This window comes from Pseudorca crassidens, chromosome 3 (assembly GCF_039906515.1).
Source record: "Pseudorca crassidens isolate mPseCra1 chromosome 3, mPseCra1.hap1, whole genome shotgun sequence".
In the NCBI taxonomy this organism is placed as follows: domain Eukaryota; kingdom Metazoa; phylum Chordata; class Mammalia; order Artiodactyla; family Delphinidae; genus Pseudorca; species Pseudorca crassidens.
Genome location: NC_090298.1, coordinates 140,316,971 through 140,342,616, shown reverse-complemented (window position 1 = coordinate 140,342,616; position 25,646 = coordinate 140,316,971). Strand labels below are relative to the sequence as shown.

Here is a 25,646-nt window from a genome sequence, read left to right as displayed (position 1 = left end):
TGATTGTTTATGATTGTTATCTTTTAAAATATGTTTATAATTGTTTATTTTCCAGGTAAATTGATTCTTTTATCATTATATAATGTCCTTATTTGCCTCTAGAGATAGTATTGGCTCAAGTCTATTTTTTCCATTTATGGCTACCTCTGTTCTCGTTTACATGTAATATCCTTCATCCTTTTGGTTTCAGTCTATATGTCTTTACATCTAAGGTGATGTTATCTTGTAGAAAGAATATAGTTGCATCTTGTTTTTTTCAGTCCATTTAGCCACGCTATGTCTTTTGATTGAGCATTTTAACCCATTTACATTCAAATAAATTATTGACAGGGAAGGACTTATTGCCATTTTAATTGTTTTCTGTTTTGCAGCTAATCTGTCCCTCTATCTCTCTTGCAGCCCTCCTTTGTATTTCTTTGATTTTTTTATATTGATATACTTTGATTTCTTTCTGATTTTATCTTCTGTAGGCATTTTCTTTGTGGTTACCATGGGGCTTACATAAAACATTTTATAGTTATAGCAAACTGTTTGGAGCTGGTAACAATGTAACTTCAATTGTGTACAAAAACTCTACTCTTGGGGCTTCCCTGGTGGTGCAGTGGTTGAGAGTCCGCCTGCCGATGCAGGGGATGCGGGTTCATGTCCCTGTCTGGGAAGATCCCACATGCCGCGGAGCGGCTGGGCCCGTGATCCATGGCTGCTGAGCCTGCGTGTCCAGAGCTTGTGCTCCACAACGGGAGAGGCCAGAACAGTGAGAGGCCCGTGTACCGCAAAAAAACAAAAAACTCTTTTACATCTTCCCATTCCCACTTTGTTATTGATGTCACAAATTACATGTATTCATTAACATAGTTTTATAATTATAGTTATTACTTATGTTTTTGTCTTTTAAATTCAATACCAGACTTAAAAGTGCTTTATATGCCACCATTATAGTATTAAAGTATTGTATTGGTCTATATATTTACCTTTATCAGCTATTTTTATTTTATATGGCTTGGTGTTGCTGCCTAATGGCCTTTTTTTGTGTGTGTCCACGTGGTTTGTGGGCCTCTCACTGCTGTGGCCTCTGCCATTGCGGAGCACAGGCTCCGGACATGCAGGCTCAGCGGCTATGGCCCATGGGCCCAGCCACTCCGCGCCATGTGGGATCCTCCCAGACCAGGGCACGAACCGGCGTCCCCTGCATCGGCAGGCGGACCCTCAACCACTGCGCCACCAGGGAAGCCGCCCCCCTAATGGCCTTTTGTTTCAACTTTTAGGACTCCCTTTAGCATTTTTTTGTAAAGCAGATCTAGTGGTTATGAACTCAGCTTTTGTTTTACATTTTAAAAAAATTTATTTAATTTATAGTTTTGGCTGTGTCAAGTCCTTTTTTTAAAAAAATAAATTTATTTATTTTATTTTTTGGCTGCTCTGGGTCTTTGTTGCTGCGCGCGGGCTTTCTCTAGTTGCGGCGAGCGGGGGCTACTCTTTGTTGCGGTGCGCAGACTTATTGCAGTGGCTTCTTGTTGCAGAGCATGGGCTCTAGGTATGCGGGCTTCAGTAGTTGTGGCATGTGGGCTCAGTAGTTGTGACACTTGGGCTCAGTAGTTGTGGCTCGCGGACTTAGTTGCTCCATGGCATGTGGGATCTTCCCACACCAGGGCTCGAACCCATGTCCTGCATTGGCAGGTGGATTCTTAACCACTGCGCCACCAGGGAAGTTCATGTCAAGTCTTAGTTGTGCCATGCAGGGTCTTCGTTGAGGCGTGTGAGATCTTTAGTTGTGGCACGCAGGCTCTTCGTTGTGGCACCGGACTTCTCTTTAGTTGTGGTGTGTGGGTTTTCTCTCTCTAGTTGTGTGTGGGCTCTGTAGTTGCGGTACACGGGCTCTCTTGTTGAGGTGCTCGAGCTCAGCAGTTCTTATGTGTGGGCTTATTTGCCCTGCAGTATGTGGGATCCTAGTTCCCTGACCAGGGATTGAACCTGTGTCCCTTGCATTGGAAGGCGGATTCTTTACCACTGGACCACCAGGGAAGTCCCGGCTTTTGTTTTAGAAAATTCATTTCATCTTCATTTTTGAAGGACAGTTTTCCAGATTATAGTAATCTTGGTTGGAAGTTTTTAAATTTTAGCACTTTGAATATATCATGCCACTCTCTTCTGGCCTGTAAGGTTTCCACTGATAATCTAATGTGAGTTCCCTTGTCCTTGACTAGTTGCTTTTCTCACTTCTTTCAAGATTCTCTCTTTGTCTTGGTCTTTTGATAGTTTGATTATAATGTGTCTCACTGTGGGCCTCTTTGAGTTCATTCTGGCTGGAGATCTTCAGCTTCTGATATGGGATGGCCCATTTCCTTTTTCAGATTTGGGAAAATTTTGACCATAATTTATTCAAATTCTCTCCTCCTTTTGGAACTCTCTTAATGTGTGTATTGGTTTGCTTCAATTTTTTTTCTTTTTTCTTCTCTGACTTGATAATTTCAAATGACTTGTGTTTGAGTTTGCTGATTCTGTCCTATGCTTAAGTCTGTTGTTTAATCTCTCTATTGAATTTTTCAATTCAGTTATTATGTCCTTAACTCCAGAATTTCTGTTCGGTTCCTTTTTATAGTTTCTGTCTTGTTGATACTCTCAGTTGTTCATGTTACTGTTTTCATGGTTTCTTTTAGTTTTCCGTGTTTTCTTGTAGATCATTGAGCTTCCTTAATACAATTATTTTGAATTCTTTCCCATAATTCATAGATCTCTGTTAGTTTCTGGAGATTTATTTTGATCCTTTGGGCCATGTTTCCTAGTTTCTTCATGTACTTCATGAGTTTTTTCCCCTGAGTTTTTTGGGTTTTGTCTTTGTTTTTGGCTGTGCCACGCAGCATGTAGGAATCTTAGTTCAACCAGGGATTGAACTCGTGCCCCTGTGGTAGAAGCTCGCAGTCTCAACCACTGGACCACCAGGGAAGTCCCCTTCCCCTGAGTTTTGTGAGTTTGACACTGGCTTCATACAGGGGAAGACTCACCAATCAGCTTGGCTAGAGATTCTGGGGACCTCTGGAACCTTTTTTGGAGGATGGGCTTCTCTGGGCCTGTGTGTGTAATTTCCTAATTAGAGAGGTTTGTCCATTTCTTTTTCAGGAGCTCCTAATCTCTTGCTTCTTCTAGTGTTTTTCTGCAGTACTGAAGGTTAGCCATTGCTACTGCAACAAGCTTTCTCACTCTCTTTAATTCTCAGTGGTGCCTAGGTATCTGAAGCATGTTGGCTCTCTGTCAGCTCCCAGAAGCAGGCAAAACAGATACTAGTCCCTTGGGCAGTTTTCTAAAAATCTGGATTGCCAAATGCTCCCTTTTTCTCCCTTTGTAGAGAGAAGCCAAGAGTTGAGTGCCTTCTCCCAATCTTACCAAGCCCTGCTGGCCTCCATCTGTGTCACTACAGGCCCTCTGGTTCCACAACATGCTGCCCAGTCTTTCATTTGTTTTCAGTGCCCCAAGGAGTCCAAACTGTGTGGCTTCTGTTTGTGCTCCCAGTCAGGTTAGACAGAAACTGGCCCCTTGGGAAGCCCTATGAAAAGCTGGAATTTTGAACATCCCCACCTCCATTCCCCAGCTTTGAGGGGGAGCTCAGCTGTGCTTGCTTTCTGAGTGGCAATCTCAGATAAAGTGAATTGGCTCTTGTAATCCATTTCAGTGCTATTGTTCTTGGCTTTGCACTTGCCCTGGGGTATTGTAACTTCTTAACTGATTTCTAGAGTACTCATAAAGGTATTTTGATGCATATATTGTTAGTTTGGTATCTCTGTGAGGGAAATAATGTGGGGACTTTCTATTCTGCCAGCTTGCTGTTGTCTGCTCTTGCTTCATGCCTTTTTAATGCCAAATAATATTCCAGTGTACAAATAAACCATGTTTTATTTATTGTTTCATCAACTGATCAACATTTGGATTGTTTTTACTTTTTGGCCTTTATGAATAATGCTGTTATGAACATTCGTGTGCAGTGTTTTGTGTGGAAGTGTTTTTATTTTTACTGTATACCTAGGAGTGGAATTCCTGGGTCATTTGGTAATTATATGTATAAGTTTTGAGGAACTGCCAGAATGTTCAGTAGTTGTGGCACGTGGGCTCAGTAGTTGTGGTGCTCGTGCTTAGTTGCTCCATGGCATGTGGTCTTCCCAGACCAGGGATCAAACCCGTGCCCCCTGCATTGGCAGGCGGACTCTCAACCACTGTGCCACCAGGGAAGCCCTGCTTGTTTTTTAATTGGGCTATTTGTCTTTTTATTATTGAATTGTAAGAATTCTTTACATGGTCTAGATATAAGTCCATTATTAGATATGATTTGCATATACTTTCTCCTGTGGGTTTACCTTTTATATTCTTGATTATATATTTTGAAGCACAAAAGTTCTTAATTTTGATGAAGTCTGGTTTGTCTGTTTTTTCTTTGATTCCTTGTGCTTTTGGTGTCATACCTAAGTACCCATTGCCTAATCCAGTTGTCTAAGCACCATTTGTAGAAAAGGGTATTCTTTCACCATTGAATGGTCATGGCACCCTATTTGAAAATCTTTTGACCATAAATGTGATGGTTTATTTCTGGGCTCTCAGTTATTTTTTATTGATATGTATGTGTGTCTTTATGCCAGTACCACAAAGTCTTAATCTTTGTAGTAATTAATTATTGTAGCTTTGAAATCAGAAAGTGCAAGTCCTCCAACTTTATCTTTTTTCAAGATTGTTTCGGCTCAAGATTGTTTCGGCTTTGCATTTCTGTATTTATTTTAGGAGTTTCTTATCTTTTCTGCCAAAAAGCCAGCTGGAATTTAGATCGGGGTTGTGCTGAATCTGTAGGTCAGTTTGGGCAGTGTTGGCACTGTAACAATGTTAAATTTTCCAAACTATGAACAAGGGATGGCTCTTCATTAATTTAGGCTGTCTTTGTTCTCTTTCAACAATGTTTTGTACTTTTCAGTGTAGAAGTCTTGCACTTCTTTTGTTCATTTTATTCCTAAGTATTTTAACCTTTTTCAACGCTATTATAAATAAAATTGGTCTCTTAATTTCATTTTTGGATTTCCCATTGCTAGTATATGGAAATACAGTTGATTTTTATATATTGATCTTAGGTGTTGCAACCTTGCTGAACTCATATTTTAGCTTTAATCATTTTATTGTGAATTCCTTAGGATTTTCTATGTGCATGATCACGCCATCAGCCAAAAGAGATAGTTTTACTTCATCCTTTCTAATCTGGATGCCTTTTATTTCTTTTTCTTGCCTGATTGTCCTAGCTAGATCCTTCAGTGCATTGTTGAGGGTAAGTAGAGTGAACAGACATCCTTGTGTTGCTCCTGATCTTAGGGGGAAAGCAGCTGGTTTTCAACCATTTAACTATGATATTAACTGTGATTTTGATAGGTGGCCTTTCAGGTTGAGAAAGTTCCCTTCTGTACCTAGTTTGTTTAGTTTTTCAGATGTTTTTTCTATGCCTATTGAGATGATTATTCCTGTTTGTTCTGTTAACATGAATATATTAATTTACAGTTTTCTTTTGGGGGCTTGAATTTTCCTGGCCTATCAGACTGCAAATCCACAGGAGGACCAGTCACAATTTCTCAAGGACTTGTTCTCACTCCTGCTCCCCTTTTACTTTGTGCTGAGGCACCTTTCCTTGTGGTCTCCTGGGGGTTGCGACATGGTTTACTTCTGTTTCACCATAACTCTTCTGCCTCCTAACAGGATGGCCAAAAAGCCCTCAGGACAAAGTCAGTTTCAGGGCTCTCTACTTGTTTCCCTGGGTTATTACTTTCCATTAGTTTTTTTTTTGCGGTTCGCGGGCCTCTCCCCGTTGTGGCCTCTCCCGTTGTGGAGCACAGGCTCCGGGCGCGCAGGCTCAGCGGCCATGGCTCGTGGGCCCAGCTGCTCTGCGGCATGTGGGATCTTCCCGGACCGGGGCACGAACCTGCGTCCCCTGCATCGGCAGGCGGACTCTCAACCACTGCGCCACCAGGGGAGCCCTCCATTAGTTTTTGGTTTGTAGTTCTTTACAATTTTGTCAGTTTTTTGCTTCTTTTAAGGTGGTTTTTAAATTTTTTTAAATAAATAAATTTATTTATTTATTTATGGCTGCATTGGGTCTTCGTTGCTGCGCGCGGGCTTTCTCTAGTTGTGGTGAGCAGGGGCTAATATTCGTTGTGGTGTGCTGGCTTCTCATTGCAGTGGCTTCTCTTGTTGTGGAGCACGGGGTCTAGGTGCATGGGCTTCAGTAGTTGTGGCACATGGGCTCATTAGTTGTGGCTCACGGGCTCTAGAGCGCAGGCTCAGTAGTTGTGGTGCACGGGCTTAGTTGATCCACGGCATGTGAGATCTTCCTGGACCAGGGCTCGAACCCGTGTTCCCTGCATTGGCAGGCAGATTCTTAACCACTGCACCACGAGGAAGTCCCTAAGGTGGTTTTTTGAAGACTTTATACAGCATTTTTATTTGCTTTCAACAGGAAATTTGGGCTGAGTAACTTGCCATTATTATGAAGAATTGTTTGGGTTTTTGCCTTTTTTCCCCCCCTTAAGTTCTTTTGCCTCTGAGGTCCCAGAACTAGGGGAGTAGAGGTATGACAGGGGCTAATAAGATGTATGGGCAGAGTGATGTTGCTGTTAGTACTCTCGTTTTCTGGGAAACATCACTGTTTTGAAAAAAAGAAGAAAACTCACTCAAGGTATAATTTACATACCACAAAATTCACACACTTTAAGTGTTCAACAAATGGTTTTCAGTATATTTACTGAGTTCTGCATCCACCCCCATAAATCAGTTTTAGAATATTACACCACTCCCATAAGATTACGCTATCTCATTTATAGTTAGTCCCAGGCAACCACTAGTCTACTCTCTATCTCTGTAGATTTGCTTTTTCTGGGTGTTTCATATTAATGTAACCATACAATGTGTGATCTTTTGTGTCTTGGTCTTTTCAGTTAGCATAATGTGTCTGTGGTTTATTTATATCATGGCACGTGGCTGTATCTTGTTCTTTATGACCATGTGGCCAGCACCGTATGGTTTGGTACCCATGTCCCAGATGTCATACTTCTTATTCCCAGGGTGCTCCTCACTTTGCACATCCTACCTTGTATTTTGGGACTCGCATGCCTTGTGCCTTCGATACCCCATGTCCTGTGCATCCTGTGCCTGGGTACCCCCCCTTTCTGTGCACCCTGTGCCAGAAAATCCCACATCCAGGGTGCCACATGCCTAGAACACCCCACTTTCTGGCTCCCTTTGTCTTCGGGACCCCATATTTTCTGCACCTAACACCTTGGGCACCCTGGCCTCAGACATGGATGGCTCTGCTTACCTGTCCCCTGCTCCCCAACCCTTGCCTGCCTTTAGTTGCGCCCAATGTCTTGGGCTCCCACGCTTTGACTACCCTGGGTGTGCACTCCTCCACCCTTAACTGTCCCCAATGCTCTGAGTCCTTTACCTCAGGCCTAGTGCCCTTGGTCCTGGGTATCCTGTGTCAGGCTGTTTAGTTCCTGTGTGCTGGGCCAGACCCTGTAACATACATGAGGTAAGGCAAGAACTAGGGGTGGGGAATTTTATTTTTATATATATATACACACGTGTGTGTGTGTGTGTGTGTGTGTGTGTGTGTGTGTGTGTGTGTGTGTAGAGGTGGGGAGAGGGAGAGGGAGAGAGAGAGGGAGTTTTTATTGTTGAATAGTATTCCAGTGTGTGGATATACCACATGTTACTTATCCACTTATCAGTCGGTGAACATTTGGGGTTGATTCAGCTTTTTGGATATTTTATTATTTTAACTGGTATGTGTCCACTCTAGTCTAAAGCTATTGCTAGACTTGTCCTATATGAACAATTCATCTCCATTCTGCACAGTAGGTCCTGGTTCTGTGCTTGGAATTGATGTGTATTTGCCAAGAAAGTTAGTGGTGGTGTATTTTAGCTCCTGTTCGGTTTCATGTTTGCTGCGTACCATGTATTGAGGTTTGAATGATCTGCTCCTCGTTCCATTGGCTTTTGCAATTTTCTAGCTTTTAATATTCCCTTCCAGTATCAAAAAGGCCATATTCTTCTTTTGTTTCTGATATTCCTTACCTTAGCTTGGCAACCACTTTATGTAGTCTCCATAGTTTTGCCTTTTCCAGAATGTCATATAGTTGGAATCCTACAGTATGTAAACTTTTAGATTGGCTTTTTTTTTTTTTTTTTTTTGCGGTACGCGGGCCTCTCACTGTGGTGGCCTCTCCCATTGCGGAGCACAGGCTCCGGACGCGCAGGCTCAGCGGCCATGGCTCACGGGCCCAGCCGCTCCGCAGCATGTGGGATCCTCCCGGACCGGGGCACGAACCTGCGTCTGCTGCATCGGCAGGCGGACCCCCAACCACTGCACCACCAGGGAAGCCCTAGATTGGCTTTTTACACTTGGTTATATGCATTTAAGTTTCCTTCATGTCTTTTCATGACTTGATAGCTCATTTCTTTTCAGTGCTGAATAATAATCTATTGTCTGAATGTACCGGAGTGTATTTATCCATTCACCTACATCTTGGTTGCTTCCAAGTTTTGACAGTTTTGAATAAAGCTGCTATAAAAATCCATGTTCAGGTTTTTATGTGGTTCTAAGTTTTCACCTTTTACATTAACTTGAAATAAACTAAATGATGTGTTACTACTGTTTACTAATGTGAAATTACAGCAGTTAGAATTAGTAAAAAATTCTTTTCCACATCTTGTCCTAATGAAGGCTTTATGGCTTGTTTCCATATGTGCTAGGGAGTAAGAGCCTTTGCCAAGCTTGCTGAGCCTGTTACCTTTCCTTTTTGGTCTCTACTTTTGTGTTTCTTTTATTGAGAGAACACCAGTGTTGCCACATTCAAATGAGGCAGGAATAGCTTTCTCTGAGGTCATCGTATGATGAAATACTGCCCTCTTGAGTAGATTGTATCCTGCGTTCTATAGGCATTAGGCTCTGTTCCCAAAGAGTTTACAGTATAGTAAAATGATTATAGCATGTTAAGTATATTAAAACTGGGATGAAGTTTTTTAGGGAAATTAATAATAGATATTTGTTTCACCATTAATTCAAGGAAAAATGGCATGATACTTTGATATTTTGATCATAAAACATGACAAGAGTTGTTTTTTTGTTGTTTTAAGAAAGTATCCAAAATTCTATACTCTTTTATCTTTTTCTGTCTTTGGCATACATGGCATACATTTTTTTAATGTTATTGAGATAATGGTATACATATTATTAATTATATATTTTTGATGTTTCTAATGTGAAACTCACTATAACCATGATATAAAGTATATGTAAAATGCTTTTGAAATTCATGTGGTAGTGCTGATTAGGTAAATATTCTATCATCTATTCATCCAATATTCTGCATAGTCCAGAGATGTTATTTAAAATGTTAATTCATTGTGTTTTTTATGAATTTACCTGATTTAGAATCCATATTTTAATGTTAGCTTTGTAACTGTAGGACACTAGTTTCAGTTTAATTTCGTTAACATTGGATAGGCTGTGTGTGTGTGGATAGAGCAACAAAAGTCTCCTTTCTCCCAAATTTTGCATAGGATAAACCATAGCAAATAGCCATAGTATTTTTGTGAGTTTCCTATTTCTGTACCTTTGGAAGCACAGAGATAGTTGCATGAAAACATTGGGTTTCCCTCAAACTTTTTGGTTAATACTGAACTTGTTTCTCCTCTTTTAGCTGTGCGGTCAGAGAAGAAACGCCTTAGGAAGCCAAGCAAGTGGCTTCTGGAATATACAGAAGAATATGATCAGATATTTGCTCCTAAGAAAAAACAAAAGAAGGTACAGGAACAGGTGCACAAGGTACATTCCACCATTTCAACAACCTTTCATCAGTTCTTTTAGGATACTGCAATTTTCCCTTCAATATCATATTTTATCTTCATGGGACAATAATTTCCTTAACTGGGATCTTGTTTTTCAGGGTTTTTTTTCCAGTTTCTGGCACAGTACTTAGCCTGTACTAGTTATACAGGAAATGTATAAATGAGTTTATGTACTATGTGTGTATAGTGTGTGTATATATAGTATATTTTCCCCCTTTGCTTTCAAAATGTATTTGATTTAGGAATATTGTTATGATAAAATGTTTAGTAAAAAATATAGGGTATTAAAAAGAATAGTATGATCCTAATTCTACAAACAAATGTTACAATACCTTATATGCTTTATTTTTAAATTCAATTTCTTTAAACTCAAAGTATTTTAGAGTAAGTTAGAGATATTTTGACTCCACGTCCCTAAATAACATGCACCTCTAAGAAACAACATTTTTCTTCACAACCAATTTATCATGGTCATATCTATTAAGGTCAGTTTATCTAATAACAAATCCATGTTCAGATTTCCCCAATTATTTCATAACCTTTACATTTAATTTATCCAAACCAAGATCCAGTCTAGGACTACACATTATATCTGGTTGTTACATTTCTTAAATCACCTTAAATCCAGGACAGTCCCCCCTTTTCATGACCGTATGTAAGCAATGAGAGCAACACATTTAGAGTATCTGCCTTCTTGATTTGTGTGATTGCGTCTATGTTCCCTTTTAGGTAGTAGTTAATAAGTAACAATTTGATACATTCAAGTTAAACATTTTTGGCTAGATTACATGGTAGGTTTCATATGTTGTATGACATTGGAAGGTATTTAACCTTCAATAGTTCACCACGGTGACTAACTGATTTCTCTTTTCAGTTATGTTTTACCTCTTTTGATCAAGCAGCAGTATATGTATAATTACTTCGGCTCCAAGAGAATGTCTTGTTCCCCATCAGCCATTTCCCTGATGTTTTTTAAAAAATATCAATTGTACATCCTTTTCTATATGAATAATTTCATTTGGGGTTACAAAATGAAGATTTTCAGATTTTATTATTTCTTCTACTTATATTATCTGTCAGTCTGTCATTTTATAGTACTGAAATACATGAAAGGCATGTATTGCTTTCCCGTTAATTTACCAACTCAACTTTGGAAGTTTATTATTAGCTGCTTTTATCGATGATATATTAGGGAATCTTTTTTTTTTCTTTTTTCTTTTATTTATTTATATTTTTTGCGGTACGTGGGCCTCTCACTGTTGTGGCCTCTCCCGCCGCGGAGCACAGGCTCCGGACGCACAGGCTCAGCAGCCATGGCTCACGGGCCCAGCCGCTCCGCGGCATGTGGGATCTTCCCGGACTGAGGCACGAACCTGCATCCCCTGCATCGGCAGGCGGACCCCCAACCACTGCGCCACCAGGGAAGCCCTTTTTCTTTTTTTTAAGATTATCACTATGGCTTTAATGAATTTTTATAGCTTCAGTGTATCTCAATCCAATGACATTTTTACCCTTTAAAAAAATTATAGTAAAATATATATAACATAAAATTTACAACTTTAGCCATTTTTTAGTGTACAGTTCTGTGGCATTCAGTACACCCACATCATTATGCAACCACTACCATTATCACCACTACCCATTATCTTCAGAAATTTTTCATGGCCCCACACTGAAACTCTGTGTCTATTAAAAAATAACTTCCCACTTCCCCATACCTTTAGCCCCTGACAACCACCATTCTGTTTTCTGTCTCTATGAATTTTACCATTCTGGGTACCTCATATAAGTGGAATCATACAATATTTGTCCTTTTTTGTCTGGCTTATTTCAGTTAGTGTAATGTTGTCTTCAAGTTTCATCCATTTGTAGCACGTGTCAGAATTTCATTCCTTTATAAGTACATTATTCTTTTTGACACTTAAATTATAATGACTTTGGCCTATGGATTCCACGTTTATCTTTTGCCCATAGGTAAGTTCCCGCCGTGAAGAGGAAAGCCTTTTAGCCCGGTGTCGATCTAGTGCTCAGAACAAACAGGTGGATGAGAATTCTTTGATATCAACCAAAGAAGAGCCTCCAGTTCTTGAAAGGGAGGCTCCGTTTTTGGAAGGGCCCTTGGCTCAGTCAGAACTTGGAGGTGGACATGCTGAGTTGCCACAGCTGACCTTGTCTGTGCCTGTGGCTCCGGAAGTCTCTCCACGGCCTGCCCTTGAGTCTGAGGAATTGCTAGTTAAAACACCAGGTAAGATGGGGATGGGTCTCAGTATATAAGTGGATATAATTAGAGGAAGCAGGAGATTTTAGTATGTTTTGATGGAAAGCCAGTAGTGTATTTCTGTACAGCAAACTACCCACTTTGATTCTGGGAAATCCCTAATACTGGCTAATTGGATATAGTTAATGACCATTAATTGGTGTACTGTCAGGAAGACATATTTTTTACAAACTACTTTCTTTCAGTGTTATTGCTCTTCATGATTATTGATCAACCACAGTGTGAATCAACACCCAGGGTAACAGGGTTTGGGGGAGGGGCACTGCATACTAGTGGAGTAAACACATAAAAATTATACTTCAGATACTGACTTTACCAATCTTTGTGTTATTTGGGAAGTTGTTTAACCTCTGAACTTGTTTCCTCGATGTATAAAATGGAGACTGTGATGCAATGTATAAAGAAATTTACCTGACACATAGCAAGCAGCTGAGTGTGAATACTCCCTTGAAGTTAATTACCAATTTCTTTTCACTTTATCATTCTGTATAAACATGTCACCTGGTGAGAATTGAATCTAAACAACATACTGTCTCTAATTCACCTTCTGACTTTTTTTTTTTTTTTTTTAATTGGAGTAACCTTCTGACTTGAGTATTGTAGTGGGCCAAGGAAAATTTTGGATGTAACTTTTTTTTTTTTTTGTGGTATGTGGGCCTCTCACTGTTGTGGCCTCTCCTGTTGTGGAGCACAGGCTCCGGACGCGCAGGCTCAGCGGACATGGCTCACTGGCCCAGCCGCTCCGCGGCATGTGGGATCTTCCCAGACCGGGGCACGAACCCGTGTCCCCTGCATTGGCAGGCAGACTCTCAACCACTGTGCCACCAGGGAAGCCCTGGATGTAACTTTTTTACATTCCCAACAGTAGCTTGTGATGTTATTCTTTAAAAAGGGATCCCAATTGTGCATAATCAAGTAAGGTGGAATCAAAAAGAATAATAAAGATAGTTACCACCTCATTGCCCATTATGTGCCAAACTGTGTTATTAGGCTCTTTTATATAATTGCTAAGAGCAGTCCTACAAAGTAAACAAGTGTCTTTTACTTATTTAGGAACAGAACAAGAATTCTAATCCTGGTCTATTTATGCCCAGAATTCAGGCTCTACTTTACCTCACTTCTCCTTTTGTTCTTACCACCAGTTGATTGCTCTAAAGGGAGTTTTGCCCTTTTGATTTCTCCTTAGTTCATTTGTGATTTTTAAAAAATGTATCAACATATATGTTTTTTAGTAAGTGTGTATACATACACACACACACACTCTGACATAAGAACATCCTCACATTAGTTTGTGTCTGTATTGAGAAATATTTTCTGGTTTTATGTTAACTAGTATTTTAGAATAATGTTTACCTTGTCCCTCCCCACAAGATGATGAGAAAAATATTTTAAAATGACTAATTTTTTATATTTTGAGAAAAATATAAAAAAATGACTAATTTTATATATATATATATATATATAGGTTTTTAAAAAATTAGCTTGTGCCCAGTTTCTAAATCATCTAATGAAAAGATACATGCATTTCAGGAAATTATGAAAGTAAGCGTCAGAGAAAACCAACTAAGAAACTTCTTGAATCCAATGATTTAGACCCTGGATTTATGCCCAAGAAAGGGGAACTTGGCCTTACTAAAAAGGTATGTTATTTTAGTCAATTCTAAAATAGGGTTTAATCCAGGAAATAGGGGATTTTAAAAACAAATCTTTTAGTAATACTTATGACATCAGTGCACATATACATAGAAATTATAGAATGTCAGTACACTTGGTGATCTGAGAGATCCTACATTAAGAGGCTGTTTTGCATTTGTACGGAAAATGTGTATCATTTGATTTTAGATTTTCTTTTCAAGTGAAAATGAAAAAAGCTTTAAAGTTGAGTAAAGTTTGTGTTTGTTGTAATTTCTTTTCTGGGCTCGAAACCTCTTACCTGATTTCTACTTCACTTCTGTCTCTACAAGCCACTAACCTACTCTTATGCCATTGCCGTGTCTGCATAATACCTCAGAAAAGACCTAGCTCAGCTATAGTCCAGGCAGAAACACTTGATCTTCAGTTTTGCAAACTTGGTTTCCATTAGCCAAGAAGGCATCATTAAATTGTAGTTGGAAATATGATTTTCTAATTCTATAATGGATGATAACTGGATATTGATTCCTTAGGATACATCCTGCTCTCTTTGTATTTGAGGAGTAACTCAGTGTATATGTTATAAATTCAGTTGTAAGTTGCACAGATTTCCTATTTTAAAAAATTCTTTTTCTTTAAAGAAAAAATGCAGATTGTAATCAAATCATAAATAGAGTTTTTGGAATTCTTTCCTTAGCTGTAGCAAACTTCTATCCTTTAATCCTATATTAAGGCTCCTAGTTTTTGTTAGTCACACATCTGTAAATGTAAAATTTAATTTATTTGTGTTTTTATACCTTATTTAAAGAGTCACATTATGTACTTTAGTTCCTTTGTTCTTCTCAAAGCAGTTTTATGACATGGACTTTTTGGTGGTTCTTAGACTCATCTCCTGCCCTCCGAACTCTCTCTGCAGTTTGTGCAACCTTCAGTGACAATGTGTCTCTAACTCACTATCCTCTCATTGTACCCCACACTCTAGTAAGGCTGTGGTCATCTTCTGCAGTGCTTTCTCTCCTGGATTTATATTATTCAAATCTTAGCCACTGCGCAAGATTGTTGGCAGAGGTAGATGGGAAGGGCCAGGGAAACTGGGATTCAGTTGCACGTTTTGAGTGTGGAAGTGACGTTTGCAATCAGGTGATAAATTTAATGGTATTTTACAGGGTGAGTCATGGGAGGCTGTTGTCTTACTGCTAGAGGTGAGGTGCTGCAAATGTCATTGAAAGTAAGAATTCAGGCGAGTTAAGTGAATGACCCCCCCCCGCCTTTATGGAGCTATAATTGGCATATATAAGTTAATGATTTGAAGGAATAAGATGAATTTTGAATCCTCAATGTTTTTGAGACTGGATTACTTAAAAAATAGTGTTAATTTGTTTTTTAGTAACTGTAAATGGAGTATAACCTTTAAAATTGTATAATTTGTATGACCTTGCTCTGCCAAGTGCAGTTTTCTAATCTGAAATTTAACTTGTCGTGTTTGTGGGTTAATTTTTTCCCTAAGGGGATAAAAAGCATGATTTAGTTGATAATTTTAATTTATATAGGCGAAAGTGTCCCAGAACTCTTTGAGATTTAATTTACACCAATAAAATGCACAGATCTTAATTGTTCTGTTTCATGGCTCTAGACAGTTGTATATACCATGTTAAGTACCACCCAAACTAAGTATGCTCTATATCTATCACCCCTGGAAGTTTTCTTGTTCCCCTTTTCACTCAACTCCCCATTCTCATCTCTTCAAGAGGCAAAATTTTCTAACTTCCGTTACTATAGATAAGTTTTGCTTGTTCATGAATGTCGTATATGTTGTTTTGTTTTTGTTAACTGGCTTCTTTTATTCAACAGATGTATTTGAGATACATCCACAAGGATGCTATTTCAGTAGTAGTTCAAGTACAATTTGCTTGTCCTTTCTCCTGTTGATGCACATTTGCATTTTTTCATTTGAGGGCTATTAATCATAAGGCTGGTATGAATATTCTGAGTCTGTTTGTGTACATATATTGTCATTTTTCTTGGTGGTGTAAATACTTAGGGGTGGGATTGCTGGCTCATGAATATATCCCTTTTAAAGAAATTGCCAAACACTTCTCCAAAGTGGTTGTACAACTTCACGTTCCCGCCAGTGGTATATCAGAGTTCAGTTGCTCCACATCTTTAATAGCATTTGGATTGTCAGTCATTTTAAGTTTAGCCATTCTAGTGGATATGAAATGATATCTAATCATGTTTTTAATTTGTATTTCCTAATGATTATTGATTTTGAGCCCCTTAGTATGTGCTTACTGGCCATTCCTATATCTTATCAAACGACTGTTCAAGCACACTTATATTTTTGATTGGGCTCTTCATTGTTTTTATGGTTGCTTTTTTAGGAGTGCCTTTATATTTGGGATACAAGTCTTTTGTCAGATATATGTGCTTTAAATATTTTTTCCCAGTCTGATGCTTGTGTATTCATTTCCTTAGTCTTTCATGAGAAAGAATTTTTAAAAGTTTGTTTTTTCTTCTTTTTATATTTTGTGTCTATTTCAAGAAATCTTTGCCTACCACATCAACACAGAGATATACTTTCTGTGTTTTGTTTTAGGAGTTTTATGGTTTTGATTTATATACAGTTCTTCATTTTTTGAGATGGAGTTTTGAAGTGGATGTCCAATTGTTTTAGCACCATTAGTTAAAAATCTCTGTTAGCCATCCAGTTCTCTGTCTTTCATATTTTTGGTCTCTTTAAGCATTAGATATAATTAATAACTGTCACTGTTGAATTTCAGCTTTTCTTGGTAGGGAGATAGGCATCATATTTGGTGCTAGAACAAGAGAAAACCAGAGTTATTGGTGATGGCTAGACCTGGACCCTGGGGAAAAGTGACCTCTTTTCTGTTTTAGAAGTGAGTTCTGCTATCTGACCTAGTCAGCTTCACAGTTAAGGTCCTGCTTACTGTGAGGTATATTTTGCCATCAGGTTGAAACCATGATTCAGCTCCATCTTGGGACTACACCATGGGTTACCAGGCAGGCCACACCTTGTCTTTGGATGGATCAATCAGTGGGTTAGAGAAAGAGGGATTGTCTGTTGAGGTAGTGGTAACTTAAGAGTGCACAGACCTTTGTTATAAAGCAGAAACTAACACACCATTGTAAAGCAATTATACCCCAATAAAGATGTTAAAAAAAAATGCACAGACTTAATGCATATCCTACCAGATTATGCATAAAGTAAGTTACTGGCATCTTTGACATGTCCTCCAAGGCACTTACAGAGTTCTGTGGGTTTTTTTTTAAATATATTTTATTATTATTATTATCATTATTTTTCAGCCGTGCCTCGCGGCACACGGGATCTTAATAAAAGCACAGAGTCTTAATCACTGGACCACCAGGGAGGTCCCTTTTTTTATTTTAAGCAGAGCAGATGGAATTTTATTCATGTAGTGTAGTGTGGGGGGTGTGTGTGCGTGCGTGCGTGTGCATGCTGTTATTTCTATTTTAACTTATAAAATTGTTGACATCAGAAATGAAAATTTTTTCTGTATCACTCTCTGTAGTTTTGGGAACATTCTGATTGTTTTTGCATCACAGCTTTTGGGTGAATGTTAAACAGTGAAGTATAAATTGCTTATCTAAGTAATGTAGATGGTAGTTTTCTTTAAATTATGCAGTCTATTTTGTGGGTTTGTCTACTAGTGTTTTGTTCCATTTAACTAGGTACCTAACATTTGCTCCTTCATTTTATTTGACTTCATAAGACTCTGATCTACACTGAACATGAGGAACATTCTTATGATTTATTAATGTATATAATAAGTGTTCAGAAATTCACAGCTGCATTTTATCTTGTTTTAACCTCAGACTTGGGAACTTCATAGCAAGAATAGCATCCATTATATTGACTTCTGTGACCACTAAATTTTGTTTTACAGTCATGATGAAGAATATTATTCTTGTAGGAGAAGACATTTTCTTGGAATAGAACTAATTCATACAAGCATTAGTAGTAGGGGAATAAAATGTGTAGTGAGTTACTCTTGACGTTTAAGGTTTTTCTTGTTGTTTTTTTGTTTTTGTTTTTGGCCATGCCACGTGGCTTGTGGAATCCTAGTTAGTTCCCTGACCAGGGGCCCTTGGCAGTGAAAGCGTGGAGTCCCAACCGCTGGACCACCAGGGAATCCCCAATGTTAAGTGTTTTGTTTTTAGTTTCAGTGTTGCTTTAATTTATATTAATCTGCAGCAACTTAAATTAGAAAGACTTTCCATGATTCAGAGCTTTTTAATATTTAGAATTCATCAAGTAAATAAGTCTGTGTAAAATCCAGTGGCTGTAAGTATAACATTAAGAAGGAAGATTTTAAATACACCGTGGTGTGGAACAGAATTGAGCTGGTGGGTCTATAAGCACATACTTTTTCTCTTTCTCTCCCACTTTAATCAGAGCAGTGTTCTATATCTGCTTTATATATTGGGAGTCTCTGAGTAAGCCAGTCGTTGTCTGTAGTCCCCCCACTGGAGTATGTGGTTGGTGGTTTTGAGTTTTAGAGCATGAAAAAAACCCAAATCTCATGCTTTTCCCCACAAAGTTTCTGTTCAACCCTTTACTATTATATTGTTCCTTTAATTGTTAAAAACAGCCAAGATTCTGTATCTTTGGCAATAGACAGTTCAGCTTTTGGCACATAGTATAAAGGGTTTGTTTTCTATTCCTTTGTAAAACATGATGCATTTTACTTATTTGTAGTGTTATGAAGCTGGTCACTTGGAGAATGACATTACTGAATCATGTGCTGCATCTCGTTCTAAAGAGTTTGGTGGAGGTGAGTGTTTTTGAGATTTAAGAACTGTATTGCAAAAATAAGTGTGAAGTACCCTGTCAGTTAACGAGAAAAGTTACTAAGCAGGACTAGTAAGGTTGCAAGTTCTAAGACTTGTTTGCCCAATATATGCTTCCTAAAACTGCATATGACACTAGAAAATTGTATTGATTCATTTCCAACTTTATACTGAAGTTAGTTAAATGGAATTAGAATTAGTGTTAAGGAAATGTTGGGAACAATAAAGAAAAATCAGCTCCTTAATTTTCTTATTAGATAATTCTCCATACTGCATCATTACTTTCTTGGCTTTGATTCCTATAGGACAGAAAATAACAGAATTTGAGTTGAGGGGGCAATTGCAAATCGTCTTAAACAAGTCTTTCATAGTCTTACTTTCTTATATCACACCTGTGACCTTTGGTCAATGAACATATGCTTGAAAAAGAGAGCTTACATTTGAGCCTAGTCTATTATGGCTGCTTTCAAAGGCCTTGGGAATCTTCTAGATTAAATTGGAATCTGTTTCCTGGAACCTCTGCTTGGTCATCTTATTTCTGCCCACAGCAGGAATGGGCAGCCCTTCATTCAATAACAGATAAAATAATCATAGTTTAAGTATCTACTCTACCAGTTTCTTTGTGTAAGGACTGTTACCTCTGATGAATCTAAAGCATTACAACAAATTAGGATATTACTCATATTATCCCTGTCTTGTAGAATAAGCACGAAGATGAAAGAGGTTGGAAGGGTTGGGGAACTATATCCAGACATGACCAAATTTATTGCCACACTACTGTCTCATTATCCACCCTGTGTTTCTCCATACCAATTCTTTCTATCCCTTTGATCATTTTGTCTGCCTATGCCATTTATTGATTGGTGTCATTCCTGAAATATTAGCTTAGATTTGAGCACGCTGCATCAGATATGATCTATCAGCAAAGGATATTAGGGGAGATTATATTTTATGTGGTCTTAAATGTACACTTCTTTGAATGTGATCTGTGATTATTAAGTTTTTTAGCAAGTAAATTAAACGATATGTTAACTTATTTTAACCCTGTATGCAATTATAATATAGGTTGGTCAACTTGTTTGCTTGATTTAAAAAAAAAAAAACTGCTTTCAAAATAATATCAGCTCTTTCCCTATACATTTGTACTTTAGTTTTCTGTAAAACCTACAACCTGCACTTTATCCTCTGTAAATTTCATCTAAATGTTTCAACTTGTGAGAATTTTGAAGCTTTATTCTGCCATCATATTAACTCTTCCCTTTTAGTCTTAGGCTGTCAGCAGCTTTGATAGCAGAGCTTCTCCATCTCGATCAGGCAGATCAAGAAGAGAGCCCTAAAGCAGTCTTCCAAAGTATTTGATACCTAGCTTAAATATCCTGGAACATTTTACAAAATATCTCTTTAAAGATTCCTCTTAATGTTTCTATAACAAAGAGTTGAAATACGTATAATAAAAAATGAGTGAGAGACTAAATTCCATTTTCTAAATATGTCAAGATTAGGCATTCATATTCAGGGTTATAGTACCGCTGCATGAATATCCTTTTTTTTAATTAAAAAAACCCCGTTTATTTGTTTATTTATTTTTGGCTGTGTTGGGTCTTCGTTGCTGCGCGCGGGCTTTCTCTAGTTGTAGTAAGCGGGGGCTGTTCTTCCTTGTGGTGCGCAGGCTTCTCATCGCGGTGGCTTCTCTTGTTGCGGAGCATGGGCTCTAGGCGCATGGGTTCAGTAGTTGTGGCACACGGGCTCAGTAGTTGTGGCTCACAGGCTCAGTAGTTGTGGCTCATGGGCTCTACAGCACAGGCTCAGTAGTTGTGGCGCACGGGCTTAGTTGCTCCACGGCATGTGGGATCTTCCCGGACCAGGGCTCAAGCCCATGTCCCCTGCATTTGCAGACAGATTCTTAAAACACTGCCCCACCAGGGAAGTCCCTGCATGAATATCCTTTTGGCCAAAAATGTATTGGTTGGAGGAGGGAGGTATTTTTCTCTCCTCGTATAAGTCAGATCTTATGTATTTCATGTTTTTGTCTTAATCCTTAAATCATAGAGTGATATAATTTATTGTCTTTAATCTTGGAGGCCAGGTTTTAGTATCTTTTCCTGACTACTAAATGCATTTCCTCTCCATCTGTAGGATATTAAAGTCCTTTGTGGAACTAGAAAGTCTTTCATTTCAATCATATAAAATGAAATTGCTTTAATAACCTGTATGTTTACTATTTAATCCATATGAGGCAGAATTTTTATATATGTAGCCATTTCCCCAACTAGTTATATACTAATGGGTAAGTCTTTTTTTTTTCCTCTGCCCTTGTTTTCCTCATCTACAAAGTTGGAGAATTAAAATTAAGGTTGGTGTTTACTCTAACATTCCATAATTCTGTGAGGTCCCTTTAGTTGAGGATAGGAGTTCTTGGACATGCATGTAATCAGCCAGCAGGTAACACCTGTTTTCCTGTCCTAGGCACCACCAAGCTGTTTGATAAACCAAGGAAGCGAAAACGACAGAGACATGCTACAGCCAAGGTGCATTGTAAAAAAGTGAAAAATGACAACTCATCAAAAGAAACTCCAAGCTCCGAGGTATTATGCAGTTCTTCATCTTTTGACCTTCCAAAGCGAAGCTGCTTTTCACAGTAGAGGCCACATCCCTTTTCCCTTTGAGTTTACCTAAAAATAGTATTCTGTTGAAACAGCTAGTAGTGATAAGGAATCTTGGAGAAAAAGATGAATCTGATTCTAGTAGAAATAAGTCAAAGCACTATGGCAGCTGTAGGTGTGACCTTTTTAAAAGATCACACCCCATGCTGTAGGTGTCAGATGAAATACATAACTGTTTCATCATGAAGTAAACTTGTTCTAAAACCAGAGAGCACAATATCAAGTAACTATATAATCCAGATGAACTTGGTATTGCCCTTTAAAAGTTGAGACTGCAGTTAGGGGAAAAACTCATTTGCTTATTTATTGAGACCACCAACTGCTTAATTTTAGAGTAATGTTTGTAAACAGCGACTTCTAGGAAACAGAGGTTTAAAGCCATTTTCTTGAAGAGCATCAGTGCAGCCATTGATGCTATCCCTAGCTTTCCAACTCAGGTTAAAAGAGAATTAGAACAAGTCAGGTCAGCATCACATATTTTGATGCAGAGTGTTTCTTTCCAGGACAATTTGAATAGAATGCCCAAGGGGGGCATTATTTAGGAAACACTGATCTTGGAAGGACAAATAAGTAATCAAATAAACTTAAGAATGTTTTCTCTCCCTTAGTGAAACCTTAAAATGGAACAGCTCAAAAAGTTCCAGTGGAACAGCCTCAGAGCAGTTAGTGGCAGGGCATGAGGCGCCCACTACCCGCCCAATCACAGCAGGGTTAGAACTAACATTGCATGCAGTCCGCCCACGTGATTGGCTGAACATCTGTAAGTGCTTAATGGCTAGACAAATAGCAGCCCAGAGGGAGGGGGTCAGATGGAGGAGACATCAATAATATAGATGTGGGGCGTTATTTTTTCTCTGCAAGGGAGAACTGATGACACACAGGACAGCTGCAAGCCCCAAGGAAACCATTGAGGAGGGTGTAGAAAATGACCACGGAATGCCTGTATCTAAAAAACTGCAGGGTGAACGAGGAGGAGGAGCTGCACTCAAGGAGAATGTTTGTCAGGTAGAGAATGTTTGCCCACTTGCATTTGAATTGCATGCTTATCTTTTAAGAGAAGTCCTCTCCAGTCTCTTGATGACCTAGTCATGGTTAGAGTAAAAATTCTCTTGGATGATTCCAGTGGAATCACTTACTTTAAGGATTTAACACTTCTCTCTTCCCACAAAAAAAGAAGAGAAATATTTAGTGTTGCCCCTGGGTAGATGCCCTGAAGTAGGTCTGAGATGGAAGGGGTGAATCTGTGGTTGCTCAGCCAAAGATAATTTTCCTGCACCTCTCATGGTGTGAGAATGTTTGGGTTTCTAAGGAATTTTTCAAGGAGAATTTTCACATAGATTGTTGGGTTTGTGTGTGTGTGTGTGTGTGTGTGTTTTGTTTTTGTTGTTGTTTTTCGTTTTTCTGCTTTAAAGTACTGACTTTAGAGAACCTACCACCTGTATTTTTCTATTTATTTAATAAACATTTATACAGTGTTTTTTTACTGTGTCAAGTGTTTTTCCATTCACTTTGTAAATATTACATCATTTAGTTATCATAACAATCTCATAAGGTAGAGGATCATTATTATCCTTGTTTTATAGATAAGAAAATTGAGGTACAGGGAGGTTAAATAGCTTGCTTGTAGTCACTCAGTGAAGCCAGTATTCAAACCCAGGCAATCTGGGTTTTGAATCTTAACCACTGTGTTGTCTTGCTTCTCTGTGAAATGTGCCTCCACTTTAATGTCAAATGCCTTTATCTTACTTGGGAGTAGAGTCAGTTAAATGGATGCATTGGTTATATTCTCTTTTCATGGTCTTGATTTAACCTTGTAAATACTTAAAAACTGGCATATAAAAAGTTGAAAATATTAGTGTTTTTTTTTTTTCTAATTGAAACTGCTAAAAAATAAAATTTCCCCAGGCCTAGAATATTATTATGGTCAGTATAATTTCAACTCAGTTTCTTTGTCTGTTCATTTCACTGCTATATAAAGAAGGTTGATTATATTCAGACCTGCTCCCAAACAGTGTTACTCCTCAGAGACTGTTAAGCCCACAAAGATTGTCATATAAGAAGGTATTGTAACCCATGGTCCTGGTTTGTTTGGATCAGTCTTTGTTTAAATCTGTTGTGCTTGTATAATTTATTAATAGCACCTCCTTTCATGCTCAAGTGTCCTAGTTTGAAGGATGAATTACATGCTCATCCCAATTAAAGGGTTAGTCTGTAACATTTGGTTAATTTGAAAAATTTATTCCTCAGTACATACTGTAATTGAAGTTTTCCTGTTTAAGTGATGAAGGCGAATTTGTTTATCGTGCAGGAAAGCTGATGTTGCTGGCCGTCTGAATATACAAAACAAAACATGTAACATTTATGGCATTTGTCAATTTTTGGTCATGAATAGTAGATCATGGGAGAGCCAAACATGAAAGACTAGCTCAGAATCCCTTGGGGTCCCCTCTTAATCCCTGGCTGCCTCTGGCCTTTTATTCCCAAAGCTCTCCTACTCATTTGCTTATTTAAGCTTTGATGTTAAGTGGCCAAGACCTGTTCTGTTTCTTTGGGTTCTTGAGGATATTAGACTTGCCTGGCCATCTTTCCCCCTTTCTTGTCTTACAGAATAAGTATAAGAGTTTTTTCATTTTTATCATTTTTCTGCTAATCACTATGGGGAAACAAGTCAGGATATTAGAGGGGTGAAAAGTAACAAATGTTGGGAATGTGCAGAATTTTCATAAATCATACAACGTTTTCAAAAGCAACAGATCCCGATCTTTATTTCCTAAGGCTGTATCATCATTGACACCCTGTTTTAGTGAGATTGTCTCAGAAAGGTGATCTCTCTGATTTTAATATGGTTCTAGGTGTATCTCAGGGATTGTTCAAATCTTAATCAGGGCCCTTCTGGACTGTTACGACCCAAGTCACAGCTGGCCAGTATCTCTTGCTTGAACCATTGCAGTAACCTGTTTGATTATCTCTGCTTTTCCTCTCACCTTTTTACTCTTGAAATTTTTCATGTAGCAGTCATAGGGATCTGTTTTTAGATGAATACCTGATTTCAGCCTTCCCTTGGTACAGCGCTCATTATAATGGCACACCTTTGCAATTAGAATAAAATCTGAAACTCTGTACCGTAATCTGTAAGGCCACACAGTCAGGCCCTTGCTTGCCTTTTTCTTACTTCATTTCTACCACTTCTAACTTTTGTTCACTTTTGTCCAGTGACACTGGCTTTCATTGTGATTCATAGGAATGCCATGATTTTTCCTGTCTGTGGGCTTTCTGTACTTTCTGCCTTCTTGGTCCCTTCTTCAGATCATGTGGCTGACTTGTCATTCAGAGCCCAGTCTAAGAAGTCATTCCTAATCACCCAATCCAAAGTTGTTGTTTGAGGGCTCTACCCAAATACTTACATCTTCTGATATCTTTTGTTTGTTTAATTGTTTACTTATATCTTTGTATCCTTAGAGTATAAGAATGATGGGAGCCAGGGACCTGTGGTACCTGGCATAGAGGAGGTAATCATTAAATACTAGCTGAATGAATGGTGGGATTTTTTGTTTCTGGCAAAGCTGCTTCTTAACTTTTGCTTTAATGAAGACCTTCTGCTTGGGATTTTTAAAAATCTTTTTCTATAGACAGATCTGTTTTCTTTCTCTTAACAGAACTGTGAGAAACTGGGTGAGCTGCTATTATGTGAGGCTCAGTGCTGTGGGGCTTTCCACCTGGAGTGCCTTGGATTAACTGAAATGCCCAGAGGAAAATTTATCTGCAATGAATGTCGCACAGGTAAAGTAGTTAGAGAAAGGTCTTCTTCCAAGGAAGGTTTGAGTTTCAAGTTTTTTAGGAAAAAATCATTTATTGGAGACACTTTTTTTTGTGGCAATACTGGGCTAATTCCTACAGACATAGAGATAGGTGCTCTGTGGTCTTTGCCTTCAAAAAAACTCAAGTGAATAATGAATGTATAGTATAATACAGTGCAAAACGTGTTGTTGTGAATGTTAAAGTGCTGTGTGAATGAAGATGCACCAGTGCTACAGAGGAAGATATCTGAGTTTGGTTTTAAGAGAGAAATAGAAATTGGTGTGTGGAGGGGAAGGATAGAAGGTCTAATAAAGTAAGTATGAAATATTTGGGGAACAGGAAGCATATAGGTCAGTATGTTTGGAGTTTAAGATATTTTAAGATATTTTAGGGAAGAGGTGAGGCATAGGTAGTGACGAGGAGGACTTCTGGGTTACTGATGATATTTTATGTTTCTTGATCTGAGTGGTGATCAAGAAATATGTTCACTTCATGATTATTTGTGAACTTATAATGTGTGCAGTTTTCTGTGTATATTATACATCAGTAAAACTGCTTAGCAAAAAGAAGAGAGC

The 25,646-nt window shown here is 38.5% G+C and overlaps 1 protein-coding gene across 11 annotated transcripts in view; it reads left to right on the top strand.

Moving 5' to 3' along the window:
- NSD1 (nuclear receptor binding SET domain protein 1) overlaps window positions 1-25,646 on the top strand; it is a 136,739-nt gene that overhangs the window by 68,601 nt on the left and 42,492 nt on the right. For all 11 annotated transcript variants that reach the window (XM_067732712.1, XM_067732717.1, XM_067732711.1 and 8 more), the window contains 7 exons: window positions 9,720-9,844; window positions 11,842-12,112; window positions 13,676-13,785; window positions 18,519-18,594; window positions 21,077-21,195; window positions 22,135-22,278; window positions 24,930-25,053. In XM_067732712.1, coding sequence (XP_067588813.1) covers window positions 9,720-9,844; window positions 11,842-12,112; window positions 13,676-13,785; window positions 18,519-18,594; window positions 21,077-21,195; window positions 22,135-22,278; window positions 24,930-25,053 — 969 coding nt within the window. The remainder of the gene's footprint in view (window positions 1-9,719; window positions 9,845-11,841; window positions 12,113-13,675; window positions 13,786-18,518; window positions 18,595-21,076; window positions 21,196-22,134; window positions 22,279-24,929; window positions 25,054-25,646) is intronic.